Genomic DNA, 22,760 nt, shown 5'->3' with positions numbered 1-22,760 from the left:
AGGAATATAGTAACATTGTCGTTTGAAAATGTTGATGGATTTATTAGTAATATTAACTTCCTGCACAATTCAGTAACAATTTTAGATTTGACACTTGTCCTGAGTGTTGCCATTCATTCATTTCTCTCCTTCACTTTGTTCAAGATAATTTAACAGACCATGAGTGCAGTTTGAAAGAATTGATCAGAGTTGTGTGATTACTTTCTCTTCTAATGAAAACCTACACTCCTAGTACTTGTCAATAGCTTTTGGTATTTGAATTTTGTGAGAGTTTTTGTAGTTATTGCTTTTCTAATTTCCAAAAATGAGAATAGCCGCCTATTTTTCTGATTGTCAGTGTAACCTAAATATATGAATAAAGTGAAGATCACCCGTTTTCCCAGCAAACAGAGATAGCCACTGCATACAAACCAGAATCATGCTCTGTAGAAAGTTCTGCAACTTTGCTATTTGTTTTTGTTTTCACTTAATAGGGTATCTTAGACATCTCTTCATTTCAGCAAATATAGATGTATCTCATTACTTTTAATGGTTATGTACTATCCTGTTATATTAATATATCATAACTTATTCCCATTGTTGAATGTTTAGTTCTGATTTTCTTTTAATATTATAAATAGTGCTGCTATTAAAATATGGACAGGGCTTCCCTGGTGGCGCAGTGGTTGAGAGTCCGCCTGCCGATGCAGGGGGGCGGGTTTGTGCCCCAGTCCGGGGGGATCCCACGTGCCGCGGAGCGGCTGGGCCTGTGAGCCATGGCTGCTGAGCCTGCGCGTCCAGAGCCTGTGCTCTGCAGCGGGAGAGGCCACAGCAGTGAGAGGCCCGCGTACCGCAAAAAAAAAAAAAAAAAAAGGACAAACACAAGATGAATTTATAATATGATTTCCTTAGGCTATCTCTTAGATCTGACATTACTATGTATACAGGTTTCCCTGCTATCCAGAAGTATAGCATTCCTTTGAAACCTTTCGTAAGCCCAGGTGGCATAAAGGGAAGAAGCAATTACCTTAGGACAATGGATGCACAAAGTAAATTGAGATAAAGCACAGATGCTTACAGACATAGTTCACCGCTGTGGCGGCTTGATGTTGAGTGGCACTTCCGGTGCCACTCTTGCTGCTAAGGGTGTGCGCTGCTTCTGTAACAGCTTGCTGCAAACGCTTTTCGCCGCCTTTTTCCTGTGAAAGCAAAAATCCTCTTTGGATTTCTTTTGGTTAGCCAAAACAGGTACTAATGTAGGTCTTTCGTGAAAGCTAAGTGGCGTGAAGCGAACTTTCAAAAAGCTGGAGTTACCTGTTTTTACATTCCCCAGTGGTGTGGTGTGTCTGTATCCTTACCCATTTGATAGGCAAACATTGGTACTCTCCTTTTTCCAATTTGCGTTAAAAAAATTCTATTGATGTTGCACCTTCAAAGAAGACTTCTTGAGTGAAAAGCTGGCCTTAACTAGTTGATTGGCTAGCTTTCTTGTGTTTATCTGTTTTTTAAATTGTATCACTGCTGGGATTTCTTTGATATTGTTTCTGTCTTTGCCCAAGTTTCCTATTGTGGTGGTAGTATTTTTTCCATTGATATGTTTTGAGCTATTAGACTCTTAACATAGTAGTGTTAACACAATCCTTTTTCATATATGATGCAGTTTTTTTCAGTTTGACATGTCTTTTAACTTGAGTGATTTTTTTGTCAGTATAGTAGTTTTTAAAAAATAAGATTTTTTGTCATGCCTAACTCCTTTGAATTAATGCTTAGATCATTGGTTTTATGGTTTTATCCTTTTTCTAATGGGATTTGGACTCCAAATTTGCTGCTAATCACCACTTTATGTTTATCCCACAAATTTGGTACTTCATATCTTCATCTGACATAGCAAACATTTTTTTCTAATACTTCTTGTGATTTATTCTTTGACCATTGTTTTGTTTAGGTGCTATTCAATAATTTCCAAATGTATGGTGATTAAAAAATTTTTTTTAGTTCTTGTATAATTTTTAAAGGTTACTTTCCATTTACAGATATTACAAAATATTGGCTATATGCCCCATGTTGTACAATACATCATTGAGCCTATCTTAACCCAGTAGTTTGTACCTCCTACTCCCCCACCCACCTATTGCCCCTCCCCCAAGATTTTTTTTTAACAGTTCTTAGGTTAGTATTATGTTTAGAAAGACCTTTTCAATTTATGATCGCAAAAGCCACTACCTAAATACTCTTCTGGTGCGTCGATGGATTTTTTTAAAAAATTTAAGTATTTAAATCTGTCTGGAATTTATTTTGTTATTTATTATTTTATTTATTTTATATTTCACAATATGTCTAGCTAGCTATTCAGTACCATTCATCCACTTGAAAACCACTGTTTTGAAAGGTAACCATTTAAATTCCTTTATATTCTTTGCTCTATCTTGGGATTTGTGTTCTTTCAGTCTTTGTCAATTTACTTATATGCCAGTCCCATCGGGATTTGATGTAACTTTATAATATACTCTAATATCTATTAGGGCAAGTTCCCCTTAACGGCTCTTTTTCAGAATTTTCTTGATTGTTGTCACCCATCATTTTTTCCATTAGAATTTGGAATTTCTGTTTCTGTTATTAACATTAGAGGAAATCTCAAAGACATAAAGAGAAGAAATGAAGACTTGGTTCTTCTCATCTCCTTTAGTGTTCTAGGAGATTCCCAACCTGAAGTTGAATAATGACCAACTAAGATTTTTTATTTGTTTTTTCACCTCTACTTCCCCAGAGTGAAATAAAACCACACTGAAAAAAAGTCATCATTACTGAGTTAGCATTTGGTGGCTATTAAATTTACCTTGGTTTGAGAGACTCTCTTAATATCCAAAACTATATCTATCCTTGTTACTATTTTTTTTTGCGGGGACTACACCACACACCATGTGGGATCTTATTTCCCCAACCAGGGATTGAACCCGTGCCCCCTGCTGTGGAAGTGCAGAATCTTAACCACTGGATCTCCAGGGAAGTCCCATCCTGTTACTATTAATAGAATTAAGTAATGCTATAGCATGAAATTAGTATATCTTATGTGATATAGCATGGGAGAAATACGTTTGATAATCTTTCAACTTTTTAAAAATCTTTTTTTCCAGCCACCTGTCTTTACCAGTTTCCAAGACTATGTTACTGGGCTTCAGACTTTAATTTCGAATGTTGTGGATCATATTAAAGGACTTGAAACACATCTAATTGCACTTAAACTTGAAGAACTTATTTTAGAAGACACTTCCCTCTCACTGGTAAGAGACTGTATGGTAAGAGACTATAGTTGATCAGCAATAAGTTATATATAGATATTCAAGTGTTCTTATTGTTATCACAGGGACAAGTTAATTTTTAATTCATTATTCTCTCCTTATGGGAATTGTGATTAGAAGGTGCCTGGCACTGGTTTTTTGCTGTGGTCTTGGTGGTGGTGGTGTCTCCTCTCCCTTCATCCCCCCTCCTGCTTTCCACCTTTGAATACATTTTTGGGGGTGTTCTTTTACTATGAAAACAACTGATGAATTGTTGAAGGGTAGAATTAGTATTGTCCCTGTTTTGAGCACCATAGGAAACCAGCCATACTTTTGAGATTCAGGGACAATCTCCTTGACTGAGAACTTACCTGCTGTTGGATTGGCTGGTTTCTTTGCCAGCCCAGCAGTTATCACATGGAAAAGGAAAGATGCTGGACATCAGAACTAATTATGTCAGTAATAATGAGGCCAGCCAAAAAGGAATGGAAACAAGTATGGAATCAAAGGTACTAGTCAGTTTTCTCCTGATCATTATTTTAGGCTGGTTTCTTAAAATTCTGCTAGCAAAATCCCTGATAAAGTCTCACTTTTAAAAATGTGGATTCTTGGGCTTCCCTGGTGGCGCAGTGGTTGAGGGTCCGCCTGCCGATGCAGGGGACGCGGGTTCATGCCCCGGTCTGGGAGGATCCCACATGCCGCGGAGTGACTAGACCCGTGAGCCATGGCCACCGAGCCTGTGCGTCCGGAGCCTGTGCTCCGCAACCGGAGAGGCCACAACAGTGAGAGGCCCGCGTACCAAAAAACAAAAGTGGATTCTTTTAAAAAAGTTAATTAAATAAAACAAACAAATGGTGTCAGGTGAGTTAACATGCACCAGCTTGGAGTAGGTTTAGGATTTTGATAGGAGCCAGAAGAGCAATGGTGGAGCCACCTGATTCTGGCTAGTTGTTCCAGTGATGAAACTCCGATCATGAGGAAATGCTTTCCTTGAGTAGTTTGACCTAAGCCTCTGCTGATGAGGAAGCTCATCCAGCAATCTGAGGGCAGGCATCATCCTAGCCTAAGACCTCCACCCAGGCCCTTCTAGGGAAGGGAGTGAATGGAATCTTGCTTGGCACACCAGCTTTAAAAGGTTGTAAACCCCTCTTTTGTAAAATGTCAACATGTTAGAGCTTTGAAAAAAGGGCTCACTGTGGGAAAGGGCTCAGAGCATTTAACATTTCCAAAGACTGATTAAAGAAAGCAGACAAGTGTTGGCTAGAAGTTTGGTTTTAGCCAGTTAAGCTATATATTCAACTGCTTTCTTATGTGCACTAGAATGAATATAGACTTCAGTGGTAATTAGAGGTACTGATTGATGGATTATTAATTCTTTAGTATTTTTGTCTTCCTTTTTTTAAGCCTTACATTGTTTTAAAAAGTAAAATATGTACATGGTAAAAAAAAAATTCAGAGTAAAGAAAGAAAATCCAGTGAATTGCCTCCTTTCCATTCTAACCCATTCCCTAGTTCCCTTTTTAGAAGGAACTGCTGTTATCAATGATTTCTTGTGTAATCTTCCTGAGTTAGAGAACCCATTTACAAGTACGTTATGACCGTGCCCCTCCCCCCCACATCTTGCCTTTAAACACAAATGATAGCGTATTATACATATTGTTTAGTCTCTTGTTTTTCTGTTTAGTCTCTAGGAGATCGTTACATATAAGTAACTTATCTACCTTGTTCCTTTTAACTGCTCTGTAGTGTTTCACTGTTTCTCTACAGACAAAAATGTATGCTTGTTACAAGAGAATTAGAAAATAGAGAGTAGCACCTCCCAGTCCCACCATCCAGAACCACCTCCACCTCTCCCTCTTCTCTGTCACCTTTAAACACATTTGTGTCTGCCATTAGCCTTTATGACTTCCAGGTACTTGGTTACCCAGTAAAGGCCTAGTAATTAAATCCTTGTGAAACAGGTAGATCCCAGGCAGGAATCTGCCTTCCGCCCCCACATGCATGCCAAAAGGTCTTTGCTAGTTCTTTTGGACCCCTTTTACCTATAAAGAGATCTGGTAATTCATAGTAGTAGATTTGGAGCTGTTTAACTTTTGACTTTTTAGATTAAATGCAAACTCATTCTGTGCTCTAAACTCCCATCCCCTTTTGTGAATAGTATAGAAAAGTAAGAACTCGAAATTATAGTACCTATTTTTTAAAATCTTAAGGATTGCACACTTGGACAGATGTCACATTGCTTCATGTGGTTGGGCTTTGCCGGACATCTTTGAGATTTTCAATAAGTAGATATAAATTTATTGAGCTCACTATTGTTGGGCTTAAAGCTTGTAGAAATATAATGATCAAAGACCTACTGTAGAGAGTCTGGCTGTAGAGCGATGCATACAAATTACTAAATTGGAGATACGATATAGGCACAGAAATCTGAGTGAGTCAAAAAGAGTCTCACTGGAAAGGGGACATCTGAGGATTAATAAATTTTCACCAGGCAGACAGGAATGGAGGAAAGGAATCCCAAGCAGGAGGAGGCACAGACAACAGCACAGAGGCAGGAAAGTGAATTGTGTGGTGCACCATGAGTCATTTGGCAGAGCCAGAGCCCATGGTGATTTCGGACGCAGGCAGTAGTAAGCGGCAGCTTGCATCAAGCAGCAGTGAGCAGTAGTAGGAAGCAAGATCTTAGTTCCCAGACTGGGAGTCCTAACCACTGGACCACAGGGGCCAGCAGCTAGGGCCTGGGTCCCTAGTCCTTACATGCCTTGGCAAGAAAGAATTCAGGCAAGGAGGCAGAAGGTAAAGAAAAGTAAAAAGTTTATTGGAAAAGCAAAGTACATGCGGAAAGATGCACGGGCGAACTCAGAGAGTAGCGCCTTTGGGAAGTTTAAATCCTTTATAAGGTGTCAGTCTTCCGGGTCTTTGTCTTCTTTTTGGCCAGTTGTATTGTTTTGACCCCAGGGCTAATTTGTTTCTGGACCCTCCCCTGGGTGCGCACGCACCTCTAAGTTAAGATGGATCCCACTGCAAAGGCCTCTGGGAGGAGATGGCAGGACTTACTATGGTCTGGCATCTCCTGCCTTTTTGACGCTGTGTAGGCTTTTGCACATGCGTAGTGTTTCCCTTGCCCCAAGGATGGGAGGTGTGTGACCTCTGGATCATTTAATAGGGTTTAGTCCCAGTCTGTCCCTGCCATAAAAATGCCCAGTGTCCGGTTATTTACCCTGTTCCTGTTTTTTTTGTTTTTTTTTGTTTTTTTGGTTTTTTTGCGGTACGCGGGCCTCTCACTGCTGTAACCCCTCCCGTTGCGGAGCACAGGCTCCGGACACGCAGGCTCAGCGGCCATGGCTCACGGGCCCAGCCGCTCCACGGCATGTGGGATCTTCCCGGACCGAGGCACGAACCTGTATCCCCTGCATCCGCAGGCGGACTCTCAACCACTGCGCCACCAGGGAAGCCCCTGTTGCTGGTTTTTATATTGAGGTGCACATCTCGAAATATAGACAGGAGTCTAGTCATAAACATGTAGTCCTGGAGCCCGTTTGTCTCTTGCTTCAGGAAATGTAAATAGGGACTGGTAATGAATGTCCAGCCTGGAGCTCATCTTCTCCTCATCCCATGAGGTGTGAACAGGAGGCAAGTTGTAAATGCCTAGCCTGGAGCCCATCTATCTCCTGCCTCAGTGGTATGTGGGAAGGACTGTTGGATACAAAGGTGACAGGCATAGTAGCCCTGCTGTTGTCAAGAGGATTGAGTGGTTGTTCTTGTTGAAAGATCTATCTGCCTCCTGAAATGAGGAATAAGATTTCTCATTTTGATTATTCTAGAGGTTATCCTTAACTCTGGGCTACTTGCTAGATTTTCCAAACCCTGGTTCTGTCTTCATCTTTTGACCTTGGGAAAGTCGCTTAACCTCTTTGGGCCTCAATTTCTTTATTTGGAAAATGGAAATCATAATAATGTTAATGCAAGCTCGCATGCCCAGTGCACAGTGAGCCGAAACAAACTGAAACATTGGAGTTTGGAGCAGAGAAAGGTTTATTGCAAGACCACGCAAGGAGACGGGTGGCTCATGCCCTAAAAGCCCAGAACTCTCTGAAGGGTTTCAGCAAAGCATTTTTAAAAGCCAGGTGAGGGAGGAGGGTCGCAGGGTGTGTGATCAGATCGTGCACAGTTCTCTGATTGGCTGATGATGGGGGAACAGGGTGGTGTCACAGGGGTTAACTTTATCAGTCCTTAGGCTCCAGGAGGCCTGGGGCTTATGTGCTCATGGTCATCAAGTAGTTAACATCTTCCATTTGGTGGGGGGATTGATTTCACATCTGCAAAACAACTCAGGAAATTTGCATCAAATACTATTATCTAGGTACTTCAGAGAAGAGCTAAAGCAGAGGATATGGGGGAAGGCCTGTCCCAGGAAGGCCCCATAGTGTCCTGCTCAGATAAAATAATACCTACTTCATAGGGTTATAGTGAAGATTAAACAAAACAATAATGGCTGTATATTGCCTTATTTTGTTAAAGTCATGATACATATAACATACTGAGCAGCACGGGCCACCAAATATTGGATCCATGTAGTGCTTAGTACTTTCTTTTGGGTTAAAAAAAAAAAAAGAAAAAAAAACAACTTCAGTTCCATTTACATTAGGTTCACTTTTTTCTTTCCTTCCTTTCTTTCTAAACTTGAAACACTATGAACAAGGCCTCTGGAGTACTACCTCTAGTCCTGGTCCCCTTTCCTCTTCCCTAGCGGTATCCACTGAAACTGGTTGTATGCCAAGACACCCTCCCCTCCTTATTAAAATATTTATTTATTTTGGTTGCACCAGGTCTTTGTTGCAGCATGTGGGATCTTTTAGTTGCAGCATGTGGGCTCATAGTTGTGGCATTCGAACTCTTAGTTGTGGCATGCATGTGGGATCTAGTTCCCAACTAGGGATTGAACCTGGGCCACCTGCATTGGGAGCGTGGAGTCTTAGCCACTGGACCACCAGGGAAGTGTCCTCCTCCCCACCCTTTTTTAAAAATCCATCTGGTCTTAATGTAACTTTATAATGTACTCTAACATCTGTTAGGTTTTTTTTAAAGTAAATTATATACACTTTATTTTATTCAGAAGCATAAATTCAACCAATGAGTTCTTCACTCAACCAATATTCAAGAGTTCTGTTCAGGCTCCTGCATCTAGATCAATCTTGTTCTTTTAAACAACTGTATAGTGTTCAAAATATGAATGTACCACATCCATTGGACATATTTTAGGTTGTTTCTATACATTTGCTTTTACATATAGTACTGAATGAAATGTATTTGTGTACATACCTTTTTATGCACTTGTTGGGTCATAAAATGACCCACTTGTTGGGTCAGAAACTTGTTGGTTTCTTTTGGGCTTTAAAGTACTGCCAACTTCATGTAAAGCTAACCAGTTTTCAGCCAACCTTCTTTCTGCGTTTGAACACTCCATCCCCTTTATTTTTTGTGCTTTCTACCACAGGTCAAACGTGCAGCAAATATTTAACTCACATATTTGAGCAGCCTTAGGAAAACTGGTCTTTTTTAGTTGTTTGGCCTCTGGAACACGATCGTGGACTTTGTCAACATGGAGGGAGGCCTGTCAATATTGTAACTAGAAAAGATGATACTGGTAAATTTGATGCCTTTAAAAAGTGGCTGTGATAAGTCTAAATGAATAATAAATTTCTACTTTTTTTCCGATGAAACTAATAATAAGAAATCTCAATTTTTCCACTTTGTACAGCTCATAACAAAATAGTAGTAATTTTATGGCTAAAGTACTTAGTAATAATTTTCTAACTTTTTTCTTTCTTTAAAAAAAGTATTTATTTATTTATTTATTTATTTATGGCTGTGTTGGGTCTTCGTTTCTGTGTGAGGGCTTTCTCTAGAAGCGGCAAGCGGGAGCCACTCTTCATCGCGGTGCACGGGCCTCTCACTATCGTGGCCTCTCTTGTTGCGGAGCACAGGCTCCAGACGCGCAGGCTCAGTGGTTGTGGCTCACGGGCCCAGTTGCTCCACGGCATGTGGGATCTTCCCAGACCAGGGCTCAAACCCGTGTCCCCTTCATTGGCAGGCAGATTCTCAACCACTGCGCCACCAGGGAAGCCCCTAACTTTTTCTCTTGATGAAAACTAGAAATCAGAAATCTCGCTTTTCCGACTTGATATAATTTATAACAAAGGTTACTTGAAAGATTGGTAATGCTAAAGCAACAGGGGTCTCAGTGAAAAGTCACATGGAAAAATATACATCTGTGATGAGTTTAGCCATCTTTGCATTTAATGAAATTGAAAATGACCCACTCTATTCTGATGGAGCTTGCAGTGAGACCAGGGGTAGTGGTAATTTTAATTTATACCTGAGGATCTCTAATCTGGGGGAATGCTTTCTGAGCAAGACCACTAATTCTTGTTTCCTTTGTAGGAAGAGAGAAAATTTTCAAAGACTGTACAAGGGAAGGTGCAGAGCAGTTACCTGCACTCACTTCTGGAAATTGGGGAGCTGCTGAAAAAAAGACTTGAGACTACAAAGAAACTAAAAATTTAAGTTAGTGTAAACCACAAGCACTGATGACTCTACAACAGAAAATGACATCATCTTCCCAGGCAAAAGCTACATCTGATTGACCATCATTTTAATCCAGAACTTCCTCATAAAATGCATGAAGGACTTTGATCGTGAATTAATTTTTTAGGTATTAAATGTGTACAACTGATTAAATTATTGTATATAAACCAGAAGCAGGACCCTCATCTGGGTTTGACCACTTTTTATACATGTTCATATGCATATGGCAGCCACAAGAGAACCCCACTCTTCTTCCCCTCTATCACCAGAAACATCTGGTGGGGTGGGGGGAAAGCAGCAATAGAAATTAAGCATAAAGCATTGACCTCAGAGCAGCTGAATGGCCCTACCATTATAGCAGTGCGTGTTTTGGTCTGGTCCTTGAGCCTTAGGAAGCAGAAAGCAGAAGAGGGGGACCATGATTGGGAGCAGGCCCTCTTTCCACATTAGCAGTTTAGTTTTGAGGCTTCCTCAAATGCTTGGCTCCCACAGAACCCAAGGCAGGTACCCAAAGGACCTCAGAATAAATTTGGCATAAGCACCTGCCACTGAAGGACATCACTCCGATGCCCACAGGCTGTCGGTTTTCAGCTTAATAATCCCAATGGCCGAGACATCCCCATCCTAGCTCCTGTGAGAGTTAAATCAGAAGTAGCCTTCTGTTACCTTACAGCTGTTTGGAGGGGAAAGTAGTGCAGACCACTGATAAGCCTGCTGAGGACTAGCTTGCTGTCTTTTGTCTACTTGGGAAAGACGGGAATCACTGTTTTAAAGAAGAGAGGTGTACATAATTTATGCAGGCAAGTCTAATACCAGTGTCATCGGTTTTGTGAGCTATATATATATATGTATATGCTTTTACATATATACGTATATTTTCAACCATATATACATGTATATGTAAATGTATATACATGTATATATGCTTGAAAGTAAAGATTTAATACTTTAGTGTTTTTTAAGTGGGAGGTTTGAGAAGGAAGAAAGGAAGGAATGTATATTAATATGGATTTAACCTAGATTTTAAGATTTAGGCTGGCAAAAGAAATGTTATCAGTTGGGCTTGAGGTTCAGTTTACCTTTTTCAAACTTGAGAATTATTACCAGGATGGTGTTTACTTTGTTCATCTGGAGCTCCCCAAGACTATGGCTTCAGAGGTTGGTTTGACAGAAAAGATAAACATTGCTCTTGAAAATGTTACACATTTTATACAACTGCTTTGGTAACTTTTTTGTGTTTGAATCTGTGCCTCTGTTTTTGGTCTTTGTTACCCAAATACCGTTAAAGTTAATAATTCTGAAAAGCAAAGAAATGAATTTGATGAGGAGATTCAAATATCTGATGGAGGATTGGTCTTGAAGACCTTCAAGGTCCTTTCCAACTCACTTCTCCAGTGAAATGTGATACTTTTTTCTTTTAAAAGCAACGAAAAAAGAGCTTGGAAAATCTCTGTATGCAAAGCAATTGCATTTTGTCCCTATCATTTTGACTTTCTTAGATTCACAATTTGGTAGGGTGATTAATAACTGTCTCAACTTGTAGGGAAACTTTTTTGAAAATTACTGAATTACATGGTCAAAATAAGACTTGTTGGAAATCCTAGTCTATCCAGTAATTTAAAAAAACCAGTTTTGATGTTAATTGGTAGCCACAACTGTTATACCCCACCCCGAAAGAAAAGAACTGCCTTGAACAAGATGAATTAAAAATTCTGATTGATTCTGAATCTAACTTAATAACATCATAATTTCATAAAACTATGGTCTATTTAGATGGAACTTTGTGTATGGGGTTGGGGGTATGTGTGTATGGCATGTGTTCTTGAAATGATGTTTCTTTGAATATCCAAAAATACTATACGTAGAAATAGAAATGTTCTTTGAAACAAGTCTATTAACTGACAGTGATCATTCTAGCATATGTGTGCTCAGTGGGCTGGCCTTGGTCCTCAGGGACAGTGTGTGACTCCAGTGGTCTACCTACCTAGTCTCTTGCCTAGGGGCATCTGGGTCCTCTACTGGTTTTAGTGACAGATAATGTTACGTTGGGGTTATGCTTCCTTTGTTACATGTTGATTTCCCTACTAAATGTAGCATTTCAATTACATCCAACCTCTTACATTTTGAGATAATTGTAAAAAGAATGAAATTATGCAGAAATGGCCAATATCTTTTATTGATCTGTTCTTTTGGAAATTGTCATGCACTATAAATTGTGTACAGTTAAAAATATATATATATATATACACATATATTCTTACATGAGTAAAAAGCACCCTCTCCAGCAATTGTATGTAATTGGTATTTGAAGAGAATTCCCAAATAACTCATTGCTGCTGCTGCTGTTTTTAGTTTGTGTGGGTTTTTTGTTTTATTTTGTTTCTGTGTGGAAAACTGATATTTAAAAAAAAGAAAAGGAGAAAAAACACGACTACTGTTTACAGACTGAAAAATTACTGCTTTTTATACTACTGAGATCCTAAGACTCTCCAAAGCAAACATTTGGTTTAAATCATTTATCTGATGTGGATAAAAGGTAGAGAACTTTTTAGTGTTCTCCACATAATGGAAAATGTACAAATGCCTAGCTGTGTTGCCCATCAATTTTGTATATTTTCATAATTTTAATTGTTCAAAATTGCATTATATTTTGCAATCACTATGTTCAATCTGGATTTGTCTTTCATTCTAACTTTTAATATAAAAAGGGGTTTCAATGTATCTACAGCCTTGTTATTGAAACTCTTCCTACTTTTTTGCTGTGATTTATTAATATGGGAAGTATATATTCTTCCTTCTTCAGAATTAAGTGAAGCATAGCAAATCTATTTAAAATGGATGGGTTAATTTATTTAAACACTTTCATCTTAAGTTGGCATTTATGCCTGGTTCATTTTTGTTCAGATTCCTAGAAGCCACAACCTTTTAAATGGTGTAAGTCATCTCAATTTTGTATTGTTATATTCCTCAGCAAGAAGGTAATATTTGTGAATTTAAAATTATTCCAAGGCCACTAGTTATTTTGTTTAAAGTACCTTGCGTGCTCGCATTCATTAATTCAACATTTATGTGTTGAGCACTTATTTACTACGTGCCAGATTCCGTGTTAGGCTCTGCTGATATAATGGTAAATGAACTCTATATCCTAGTTAGTGGCTGAAGTGGGGGAAGAGACAATAAAAATAAATATTAGTTTGTAATTAAGTCCTGATTAATAAAATATGTCAGGGTATGTGATACGTGGGGTCACAAGAGGACCTCTTGAGTGGTGCCATCTGACCTGAATGATGAAGAGTCAGCTATTGAAAAGCGAATGCAAGTCAAAGGCCCCAAGGCAGGAAACTGCTGAGCATGTTCCAGAGACTGTAAAAAAAAGACTCAAGTGCCTGGGACTTAATGAAAGGAGCGGAAAAGGGGTACAGATTGAGATAGAAGGTGGAGTGGGGATTAGAGCAATCAGGATTTTGTAGCCAGGGGAAGAAATGAGATTTCTAAATTTAGTGGGAAGTTACTGGAGGATTTCAGGCAGGCGGATGACATGATTTATCCAAGGGTATATGAACCCATAGGCTGAGATCATTTATTCAGACACACACACAGTAGAAAGAGGAGCTGTTTGTTTTTCCTCCTAGTTTCCTTTCTGTCCTATGATACTAAATGCCCTTATTTGAGCCCTGAAAAAGTTCTTGCCTGCTTCTTCAGTTATGAATTAACTCCACCCCAACATTCTCTTTTTCCTTTAACAAAAAGTGGGCACTTGGATATACCTCACTGCCATTTTTGACTTTCCCCAAAAGGTGGGCTCAGGTTTATACTTTTTCATGTTCCCTGTTTTTGAGATGCTGTCACTGCCTCAATGCAGACATGTGTTTCATAGTAACAAGTGGAGGCTAAGCAACCATGAGCCAAATGCTTATAAAAATTATTTGTGGGGTACCTATAGTAGTTTATGCTTGGGGAACAGAGTTTTGCAACCTCCGCTTCCATATATCTTAGTAAAAGTGGGTCCCAGGTAATGTACTATTTTCTGTATGAAAAAAGCAGTTATTGGTAGTCTGTTACCCCGGTAGAGCAGAGTCCACACCACCTTAGATTAAAAAATAAATTCAAAGGAGAAAGCAGGTCATAGGCCAAAGTATAATTTGTAAAAGAAAACTGAATGGCTTCAGGTCCTTTTAACCAAAACACAGAAACTTTAATTGAATCAGAATTCTATCTATCAAAAACCTGGGCAGTACACTCTTCTTTATAGCACCAGTTCCTTCTGAGGGGGAATTTCACAAGCCATCTGAGTAAATGTACCAGCTATACCAGACTGGTTACAGCGATGTTCCAAGCATAGTCACACCAGCATCAATATCTGGGCATACTCAGATTTCTGGTTTAGTGCCACTTTTCCTACCACTCCCTTATATCCCAGAAGGGTCTCACAGCCAGCAGGTAGCTTACCCCTCCCCACCCCACCAAACCCTTGAAAACCCTGGAGTGCCTCTTCATAGCTCCTGCTTCTCGGCCCCCTTCTTCTGGAAGGCAGTCAAAATGTTTAGGCTCTTCTGGAGCTCTTCCTTCTTCCCATCGCTCATCTTGTTCTTCTCAATCAGCTTGGTGATCCGGGTCATCTCTGAGGCTGGGAAGTCCTCACCTTGGTCTAAGATCTTTCCCATGATCTTAAGGTATTGCTCAGCCCACTTCTTCTCAGCCTCCTTCACACTTGCAAGGTTGTCCTGCCCCTGCTTCAAGAGGGCCTGGCGGGCCTCCATACCAGAGGCCCTGATGAACTCTCCAGCAAGGGTGTCATATGCAGGCAGGCAACCAGGCATACCTAGGTAAACCCCATGTCCCTTTAGCCAGCGCTGGATGGCTCCAACCTTAACTGCCCCACTATATAGGACTGGGTTCTCAAAGTCCCCATCCCGGAAGAGGTAGAAGACTGGGTAGTTCTCCTTGTCCAGCTTGTATTTCTCACTCAGCTCCATATTCAGCTTGTCACCATAATCTGTGAGTAGAAACCAGAAATGAGGAATAAAACATGAGGAAGGTATGGCAGGAGGTTGCTGTGAAGCCTATCTGAGCTGAGGGGAAGAAGAATCTCGGCTGTTTGAATTCCTCCTCTGCTACTTCCTAGCCATGTGGCATTAGTCAAATCCTTTAATCTCTCTGAACGTCATTTTCCTCATCTGAAAAAGGGGAATTCTGCATATTTATTATATGCCCACTATGTGCCAGGGACTGTTCTAAGTGCTGGGGACTTAGTTGTGATTTAGAGTGATTAAGAGTATCAAGCTCGCTGACCTCAAAGAGCTCATACTCTTCAAAAAGTGAGAAGAGAGAGAATAAACAAATGAACCAAAGTGATTAGTGCTATGACGAAAATAAAATGGTGATATGACACAGTGACTGGGTGAGAAGGCCCACTTCGGTCGGTCATGGAAGGCCTCCTTGTGAAGATGACATGAACTGAGGGACCTGAATATGTAGAAGACATATCAGACACATCAACAGCAGACACGTCAATTTGTGGGAAGAGTGTCTCAGGCAGAAAGGACTGCAAGTGCAAAAGCTCTGAGGCAGGAATGAGCTGGGTATATTTAAGGATTACAAAGCGTAGTCTGGCTGGAGCTTAGTGAATATGTGGTAGGTAACGAACTCAGTCCCTACCACTTGAGGGCTGTTGGGAGGACCCAATGCGGGGATATGTGCACTTAACCCGGCAGAGTTAAGTGTTTAATATGTGGTAGCTGTTAGTATTTGCTATGTCTTTCCCAAAAGGCAGCAGCAGCCCCAAGGGCTACAACTGGTTTCTTACACCTGGCCAAGAAGAAATGGCCAAGACCACCTATTACTGGGTAGTAGTAAAGGAAGTGTGGGGTTCCAATCCTAGTTCTGGCGCTTTATAATCTTGAGCAAGTTACTCTAAGCATCTGTTTCTTCATTTGGGGAGTCATAAAACTTTCTTCACAGAGTTGCCACAGGATGACATACATGTAAAACACTTAGCACAGTGGCCTGGCACATAATAAACATTTCAGAAATGTCAGCTATTGTTAATATTATTAAAGCCCCAAAGGAGTGGACTCACAGTTGAGTTAGACTTGATCAACTGCCCTGAAGAAGTGTGACAGCTACCTCTATCCAAGACCAGACTCAAGAGCTCACTAGGGAACTGTGGCATCTCAGCTGGGAGGAAGCAGAGAGGGAAGAACCTACTGCATTCCTCCTAAGAATACACACTTAGGAGGAGTTCTGCATGAGCCCCTTGCTACCCCACAGCCTGAGACAAATCATTTAAGCTCCTTGAGCTTCAGTTTTCCTCAAGTATAAAAAGGAGATAATGCATCTCGCTTCTCAGGCGAGGTTCAAGTGAAGATTAAAAATGCAATGTCTGTGTACATCTTTACAGACTGAAAAACCACTAAATGTTGGCAACTATGTATTAAAGTTGTCCCTATCATTGAGAGCTACCCTTGGTTTAGTGGCAGCTCTGGTGGATTTGAGCTAAAGCCCAAACCCAATAGTTTTGGTACAAAAGAGCTGAAATGAAGATGGAAAAACTGACTACGCTGTCCCCCGGGAGGCAAGGCACCCCCTCTGACTACAGTCCCCTGCAAGGAGAGCTCCAAGCTCTCACAATAAGTTTGATGTCAGTGTGGGTGAAGGGTGAAGGACGGTGAATTCCCTCCCCTCAGGCACCTGCAAGGCTGAGCTGAGGTTCTGTGGTCACAGAATCTGCTCAAGCTAAGCTTACTGTGGGTACCAGACTCCTTGAGGACATGACCCCATTTATACTCCTCATGTGTGGCTCAGACAGAAAGGCACTGGGTATTCCCCCTATAAGTAGGGAAATAATTCCTAGTTTCCTCCCTCTCTGCCCTCCTCAGTCATCCCAGACTTATCCATACCTGAGATCCCCACCTCTGCCACCAAGAGATCATCGCTGGAAGCCGAGTTTTCAGCCAGACGCTTGAACTCATCCTGCTTCTCACCGTACGGGTACTGGGTGTCAAACTTCACCAAGACGAACTTGCTTTTGGGAATGACCTGAGGGCATACAGAGCTGAGCAAGTGGGGGTTCCCAAGGGCCTCTGGGGCTAATTCCCTTTCCCAAGGGACCCCTGTTTAAGAAACACAGTGGAAAACAAGCCCACAAGGGAGACAAGCTCTCATATACTAACCTTCATTCATTCATTCACCCATTGATTCACTTAACAATTTGACGGTGTCTACTACTGAGTACCCCATTAAGTAGTTGCTCACACTAATCAAACTGTCTGGAACAAACAATGCTATAGATGTACTAAGGCCTTCTCCTCCAGTGGCCCTTTTGGTAAGGCTAAGGAAACGCATCCTTAGCCACTTTACGTTGGCCCCTGTCGTGCCCATCATCCCAGGGGCCTTTCTCTGGCAATCAACCAGAAATCTGAGCCAAACCAAACAACCGTCTATAAAGGAGTTGGCACCACGGAGGATGCTCTGGCTAGGGAGTCCAGAGTTTGCACTCTGCAATTTCAGGGCTCATAGGAAGTTGCTGAGAGGCCAGGCTTGGGACAATGTCCCCTCCCTAAACTAGTTTCCTTGAAGTTAGATCTCTAAGACCTAAACTGCCAGGATCCGACTTCTATTTCAATTATGGTAAAATTTACATCACAGGGATTTATTACATTAACTGTGTTGCACAACCATCACTAACATCTAGTTCCAGAACATTTTCATCACCCGAAAAGGAACCACGTATCCATTAAGCAGTCATTCCCCAATCCTCCTTCCCCCAGCCCCCGGCAACCACTAATCTGCTTTCTGTCTGTATGGATTTGTCTATTCTGATGGACTCATACAATAAGTGACCTTTTGTGTCTAGTTTCTTTCACTTAGCATAATGTTTTCAAGATTCATTCATGTTGTAGCATGCATCAGTATTTCATTCCTTTTTATGGCCAAATATTCCATTGTATGGATATATCATACTTTGTTTACCCATTCACCAGTAGGTGGACATTTGGGTTGTTTCCACCTTTTGGTTATTTGTGAATAGTGCTGTTATAAACATTTGTGTACAAGCTTTTGTTTGAACACCTGTTTTCATCTCTTTTGGGAATATATCTAGGAGTGGAACTGCAGGGTCATATAGCAATTCTATATTTAACTTATTGAGGAATTCTAAAACTTCATTTTGATGGTTTCACCCAATGCATAGATTTTCAGTTGCTCTACTCTTTTTTTTTTTTTGCAGTATGCGGGCCTCTCACTGTCGTGGTTTCTCCCGATGCGGAGCACAGGCTCCGGACGCGCAGGCTCAGCGACCATGGCTCACGGGCCCAGCCGCTCTGCGGCATGTGGGATATTCCCGGACCAGGGCATGAACCCGTGTCCCCTGCATCGGCAGGCGGACTCTCAACCACTGCGCCACCAGGGAAGCCCCTAATGCATAGATTTTATCTAATAAGCTGCCTCTGGTTGGTAGTACTGCCTCCCCTCCTCCTACAACTTTTAATTTTTCTAATCAAAGTCATCACTATGGGTTAATTTTTCATCACAGGCAATCCCTGCCATAATTAAGTCAAGCTGACATCAGTCCAGTTTTTGTTAGTCCTTGTTTCTTACTGTGGGTTGCTGTCCATTTCGTTTTAGGTTTTCAAAAATATTTAACAGTACCAGAGGACACAAGGGAAGAGGGAGAAGGGACCAGAACAGGTAATCCTTAAGTGGTCACTGACCCCAAAAATTCTGAGTTCTGGAGTCTAAGAGCAGGGAAGACTTAAAAATATAAATCAGATCACATCCCTCTGGCCCATTTGGCCTTATTTCAGTTCAACGCACCAAACATTCCCACTCAGGGCCTTTTCATTTGCTGTCTCTGCTGGCTAGAGTGCCCTCTCCCTGGTTCTTTCCATGGTTGTCAAAGCTCAGTTCAAATGTCATCTCCTAACGGAGAGGCCTCCCCCACTCATACCATCTAATTCTGCTTCATTTCCATCATACTCTAGCAGGCTACTGCCCTCGACTTTCTTCACTGCATTAATCACTCTCTGAAATCCTTATCTGCTTATTGTCGGTCCTCTCCACTAAAATATAATTTATGAGAATAAGGACCGTCTCTGACCTGTTTTCTGCTGTATTATCCCTAGTGCCCAACAGTGCCCTGACATGTGGCAGATGCTCTGAAAATATCTGATAAATGAACAAAACCAGGGCAGGCTTTGATAGCAGATGCTACATGTCCAGGAAAATTTTATAAAAGAACACATGAAAACCTAACTTCAAGGGGCCTACATTTATATTATGAAATAATATTAATAATCATACAGTGGTGTAACACTGAAATAGAATTGAGAGGCCTTCATCTTTTATTTTCACCATTCTTAGCCATCAGCAGAATGGTTTTGAATGGCAAACATTTGCACAGCTAATTTTTTCTTGTTCTTTTACTCAACCTGTACCTCTTAACTGCTTTAGAAATCTCTCTCGGGACTTTCCTGGTGATCCAGTGGTTAAGACTCCGTGCTTCCAATGTAGCGGGCACGGGTTCGATCCCTGGTCAGGGAACTAAGATCCCACATGTGGCACAGCGCGGCCAAAAAAAAGAGAAAGAAATAGAAGTCTCTCCTTTCTTCATCCTTGAGGAATCAGCTCCACCATAAACTACATTTAGTTGACTTGCTTCTTCAATGTATAGATGAATTCATTATTCATTCATTCATTCAATAAAAAGGTAGTGAGGACCTAACATGTGCCAGGCACTGTTCTAATTGAACACAGCAGTAAAGAAAACAGACAGGGTTTCTCATTTTTAGTGATGGTAAAGGGCAAGAAACAAAAAAAGACACTGGAAATCTCTGAAAGGCAAAGCACGGAACAAGTCTCCTGGATATGGTAACCCTAGGAAGCTCCCCTTTTGTTCAATAGTGAAGGAAGAGAGTGAGATTTAGAAAGGGACTGGAGAAAACATTTGTTCATTCATTCGACAAATTATTATTGAGCATCTTCTATGTAACAGGTAACCTCCTAGGTTGTGCAGATGATCAGTGAACAAGATACACAAGGTAGTTCTTCACAAGCATATAATATCCTAGTGTGGGACACAATACACTAGACAAGAAAAAAAAATCAGTGATGAGTGCTCTACAGAGAAATCAAACAGGGTAATGTGACTGGCACTTTAGACTGGGGGAGGGGGAAATCTGAGAAGGTAACATTTAACCCAAGCCTGAACAACGAGGAGCAACCAGCCTTTCAAAGATTGGGCAAAGAATGTTCTAGTCACAAAGAACTGCCAGTACAAAGGGCCTAAGGCAGTACTGAGCTAGGAACAGCCAAAGGACAGAGGGCACGGCATATGTGGTTGGAGCAGAGGGCACAAAGAGGAGAATGATTAGGAGATGAGAGGAGAGGGAAGCAAGGGTCAGATCATGTAGGACTTAGGCTACTGGACTGAGAGGCTCCAGAGTGAAAACAGGGAGGCTAGTGAGGAGGCTACATAACCATAGCCTAGACTAGGGTGGTAGCTCTAAAGATGGAAGCACACCAATTGATTAGGAAATACTACTACTGTTACAGTGCAGTTTCCCTCTAAGTCACATGTGGTCTGTGATGTTACCCCATATCCATGTTGGGTGGTAGGGATGTCACTTTGCCAGGAAAGCCCCCTAAAGCAAAGGGTGCTGTGGGGTGTGTGCCTGACAACCAGCAAAGTTTTAAATTCTTGAAACTTTGCATTCAATGAGCCACAGGTGCCAACTCCACAAGGAACCCTTTTGAAAATACGAAGAGTAGTTAAACCACTTGAGATAGATTTAGAGATTTAGAGCTCCACTTCTTGGTTTCACTTCTTGGTTCACTTCCCAGCAGTGGGTACAAATTAAGAAAATAAATTAATAAATCTCAACACTTAGCTTGCCCATCTCATAGGCGAAGTTAAAAAGGTGCCAGTGGGTGTAAAATTAAGGGATTGGGACTGCATTCAGCCTTCAATATTTCCAACGTCCATTTACCGAGGCCAAGACCCCAATTCTGTAAATATGAAGGCGGGGGTAGAGGCGAATCCTTCCTTCCATGTCTCGACCCGATTTGATTTGTCACCAGGCCCAAGACACTCACTGTAGGGTGGTTGAACCGAAGCTTATTCTTAACCCTAGCACTTTTTAAGGAGACGCAGAATATCTGGACAGTGGCTGCAATCCAAGCCAAGCCAAAGGGAGAGGGGCGCTGAAACGCAGGCTAACGAGCCGCGTTTCCAACCTTGCCCCACCACAGACGGGTGGCGTCCGCCTAGTACCGCCCTCCGAGTCTCCTACTTGGGATTTGAGGATTGGATCTCGCCCGGCACCGCCCTCTTCCCATATGCGACGGGAAGAGGCACCCGGCTCCCTCGGCTGCACCTCTGCAGTTCTCTTGCAAAAGAGGAAGCAAGTGCAAATACTGCAAAGGTGCGCGAGGACCCTGGAACACGTATGCTCCATGGTCATGATACGGCCTCGGCCCAGATTCCACCAGTCCTACAGGACGGTGGGAAGTCACGGGATTGTCGCTACAGACCACCTCCTGCCAGCTCTCTGTCCCCTGTGTCCCCCACGGGTGCGCGCTCCCCTGGGCAGTCTGGCTGCACCTGTGCGCGATGTCCCCCGCCCCGTTACCTTGTAGAAAGTGATTGTATCCAGGGGAAGGGCGCCCTTGGTGTGCAGGCCGCTGCCTCCTTGCGGAGCAGAGAGGAGCAGGAGGAACAGGAGAAGGGGGAACAATTGGGAGAGAGAAGCGGCGCGGGGAACGGCGGCAGCCATAACGCCGGATTCTGGCAGTGAGGGATAGGAAGGCTGTAGTGGAGCAAGCGCGGAGCCGGGAGTCACGTGGCTAGGAAGGCGGGCACGGGTGCGCTCACGTGTACAGCCAGGCCGGCGTGGTGAGAGGGAGGAGCCACGTGAGGGGCGGGGAAATGGAGCTGCCGCGCGTGCGCACTCGGCGAAGCCCCAGCAGGCCTAGGGAGAGCGGGCCTGGCCGCGTGGCAGTTGGACGGCAGTGCCGGGGAGGCTGGGGGAGGGGAGGAAGAAGAGGAGGAAGGAGAGACTGCCGCGCACGCGCACTCAGCGAGGCGTGCTACCAGCCTGCTCTTTTCCCGTCCTTCTCCGCGTGAGCCGCGGCGTGAAGCGCGTGCTTGGCGTCCTTGCAGCTCTTCGATGGCTATCCTCTTTTTCGAAGATGACGAGGCCAGCCGTCATTTCTTCCTGCCTTTGGTCCGTCAGGCAGTCGGTTGGGACCTGTTGCTACCTTCGGTTAGTCTGTCAGTCTGACTGTGCTACTACCCCTCAGTCATACTCCTCTCCCTCCCTTAGCCACGACCCGAGGTGGTAAGTGAGACTCAGCTATTCGTCAGTATGGCAGTCAGGGCCACTCCTGCCGCTTCCCAGTCCGATATGAGACCTACTCTGTGGTGAGTGCCTCACCAGGGAGGCTCCAGGCTCCTATAAAAACAGCCTTCCGTGAAAGCTGAGTACCCGTCGAGCTGTGTCCTGGGCTCTCTGAAGATTTTTTTTTTTTTTTTGCAGTACGCGGGCCTCTCACCGCTGCGGCCTCTCCCGCCGCGGAGCACAGGCTCCGGACGCGCAGGCCCAGCGGCCATGGCTCACGGGCCCAGCCGCCCCGCGGCACGTGGGATCCTCCCGGACCGAGGCACGAACCCGCATCCTCTGCATCGAAAGGCAGACTCCCAACCACTGCGCCGCCAGGGAAGCCCTGAAGATATATTTTTTTTAAATCCTAGTAATTCTCTTCAACAGGTGTTTGTTCAGGATAGTTTACACCAGATCCTGGTTTTTGCTTGCGGTAATACAGAGTCAAGAGGAAAGAGATAGCAGTGTACTGAACAAACTCAGTGGTGGAAGGAGACGTGGGAATAGCAATATAACCATTATAGTGTAATCGGTAGAA

At 42.6% G+C, this 22,760-nt stretch overlaps 3 protein-coding genes across 9 annotated transcripts in view; 2 read left to right on the top strand and 1 right to left on the bottom strand.

Annotated features, from left to right (window-relative positions):
• NAA25 (N-alpha-acetyltransferase 25, NatB auxiliary subunit) overlaps positions 1-12,566 on the top strand; it is a 74,028-nt gene extending 61,462 nt beyond the window's left edge. For 2 of the 5 annotated variants that reach the window (XM_049698619.1, XM_033408685.2), the window contains 2 exons: positions 3,114-3,275; positions 9,702-12,566. In XM_049698619.1, the coding sequence (XP_049554576.1) occupies positions 3,114-3,275; positions 9,702-9,824 (285 nt within the window). In that variant the 3' untranslated portion in view covers positions 9,825-12,566. Of the gene's footprint in view, positions 1-2,320; positions 2,369-3,113; positions 3,276-8,754; positions 8,905-9,701 lie in introns of those variants that run through there. The other 3 variants (XR_007471921.1, XM_004281443.4, XM_049698620.1) reach the window with 3 other exon arrangements.
• Positions 12,567-14,015: 1,449 nt separating this feature from the next.
• Positions 14,016-21,770, bottom strand: ERP29 (endoplasmic reticulum protein 29). Its single transcript, XM_004281441.3, has 3 exons — positions 21,473-21,770; positions 16,745-16,883; positions 14,016-14,841 (listed from the first exon to the last, which is right to left on the bottom strand). The coding sequence occupies exons 1-3, from the start codon at positions 21,614-21,616 to the stop codon at positions 14,339-14,341; spliced, it is 786 nt and encodes a 261-aa protein (XP_004281489.1). The 5' UTR covers positions 21,617-21,770; the 3' UTR covers positions 14,016-14,338.
• Positions 21,771-21,839: 69 nt separating this feature from the next.
• Positions 21,840-22,760, top strand: part of TMEM116 (transmembrane protein 116) — a 131,571-nt gene continuing 130,650 nt past the window's right edge. Inside the window, exon 1 of one of the 3 annotated variants that reach the window (XM_033408697.2) lies at positions 21,840-22,105. In XM_033408697.2, coding sequence (XP_033264588.1) covers positions 22,010-22,105 — 96 coding nt within the window. In that variant the 5' untranslated portion in view covers positions 21,840-22,009. Of the gene's footprint in view, positions 22,106-22,133; positions 22,264-22,760 lie in introns of those variants that run through there. The other 2 variants (XM_033408699.2, XM_004281438.3) reach the window with 2 other exon arrangements.

Source organism: Orcinus orca, chromosome 15 (assembly GCF_937001465.1).
Source record: "Orcinus orca chromosome 15, mOrcOrc1.1, whole genome shotgun sequence".
Lineage (NCBI taxonomy): Eukaryota > Metazoa > Chordata > Mammalia > Artiodactyla > Delphinidae > Orcinus > Orcinus orca.
Note: the sequence above shows the minus strand (reverse complement) of the source record. Positions and strands in the feature narration are given on the sequence as shown.

Excerpts from the sequence above, each read along its gene's own strand:
- ERP29 (XM_004281441.3), bottom strand. The coding sequence starts at position 21,616 with ATGGCTGCCGCCGTTCCCCGCGCCGCTTCTCTCTCCCAATTGTTCCCC. Across the intron at positions 16,884-21,472 it reads ATACAATCACTTTCTACAAG|GTCATTCCCAAAAGCAAGTT; the intron begins GTAACGGGGCGG and ends GTATGCCCTCAG. Across the intron at positions 14,842-16,744 it reads GGCAGAGGTGGGGATCTCAG|ATTATGGTGACAAGCTGAAT; the intron begins GTATGGATAAGT and ends TTCTACTCACAG.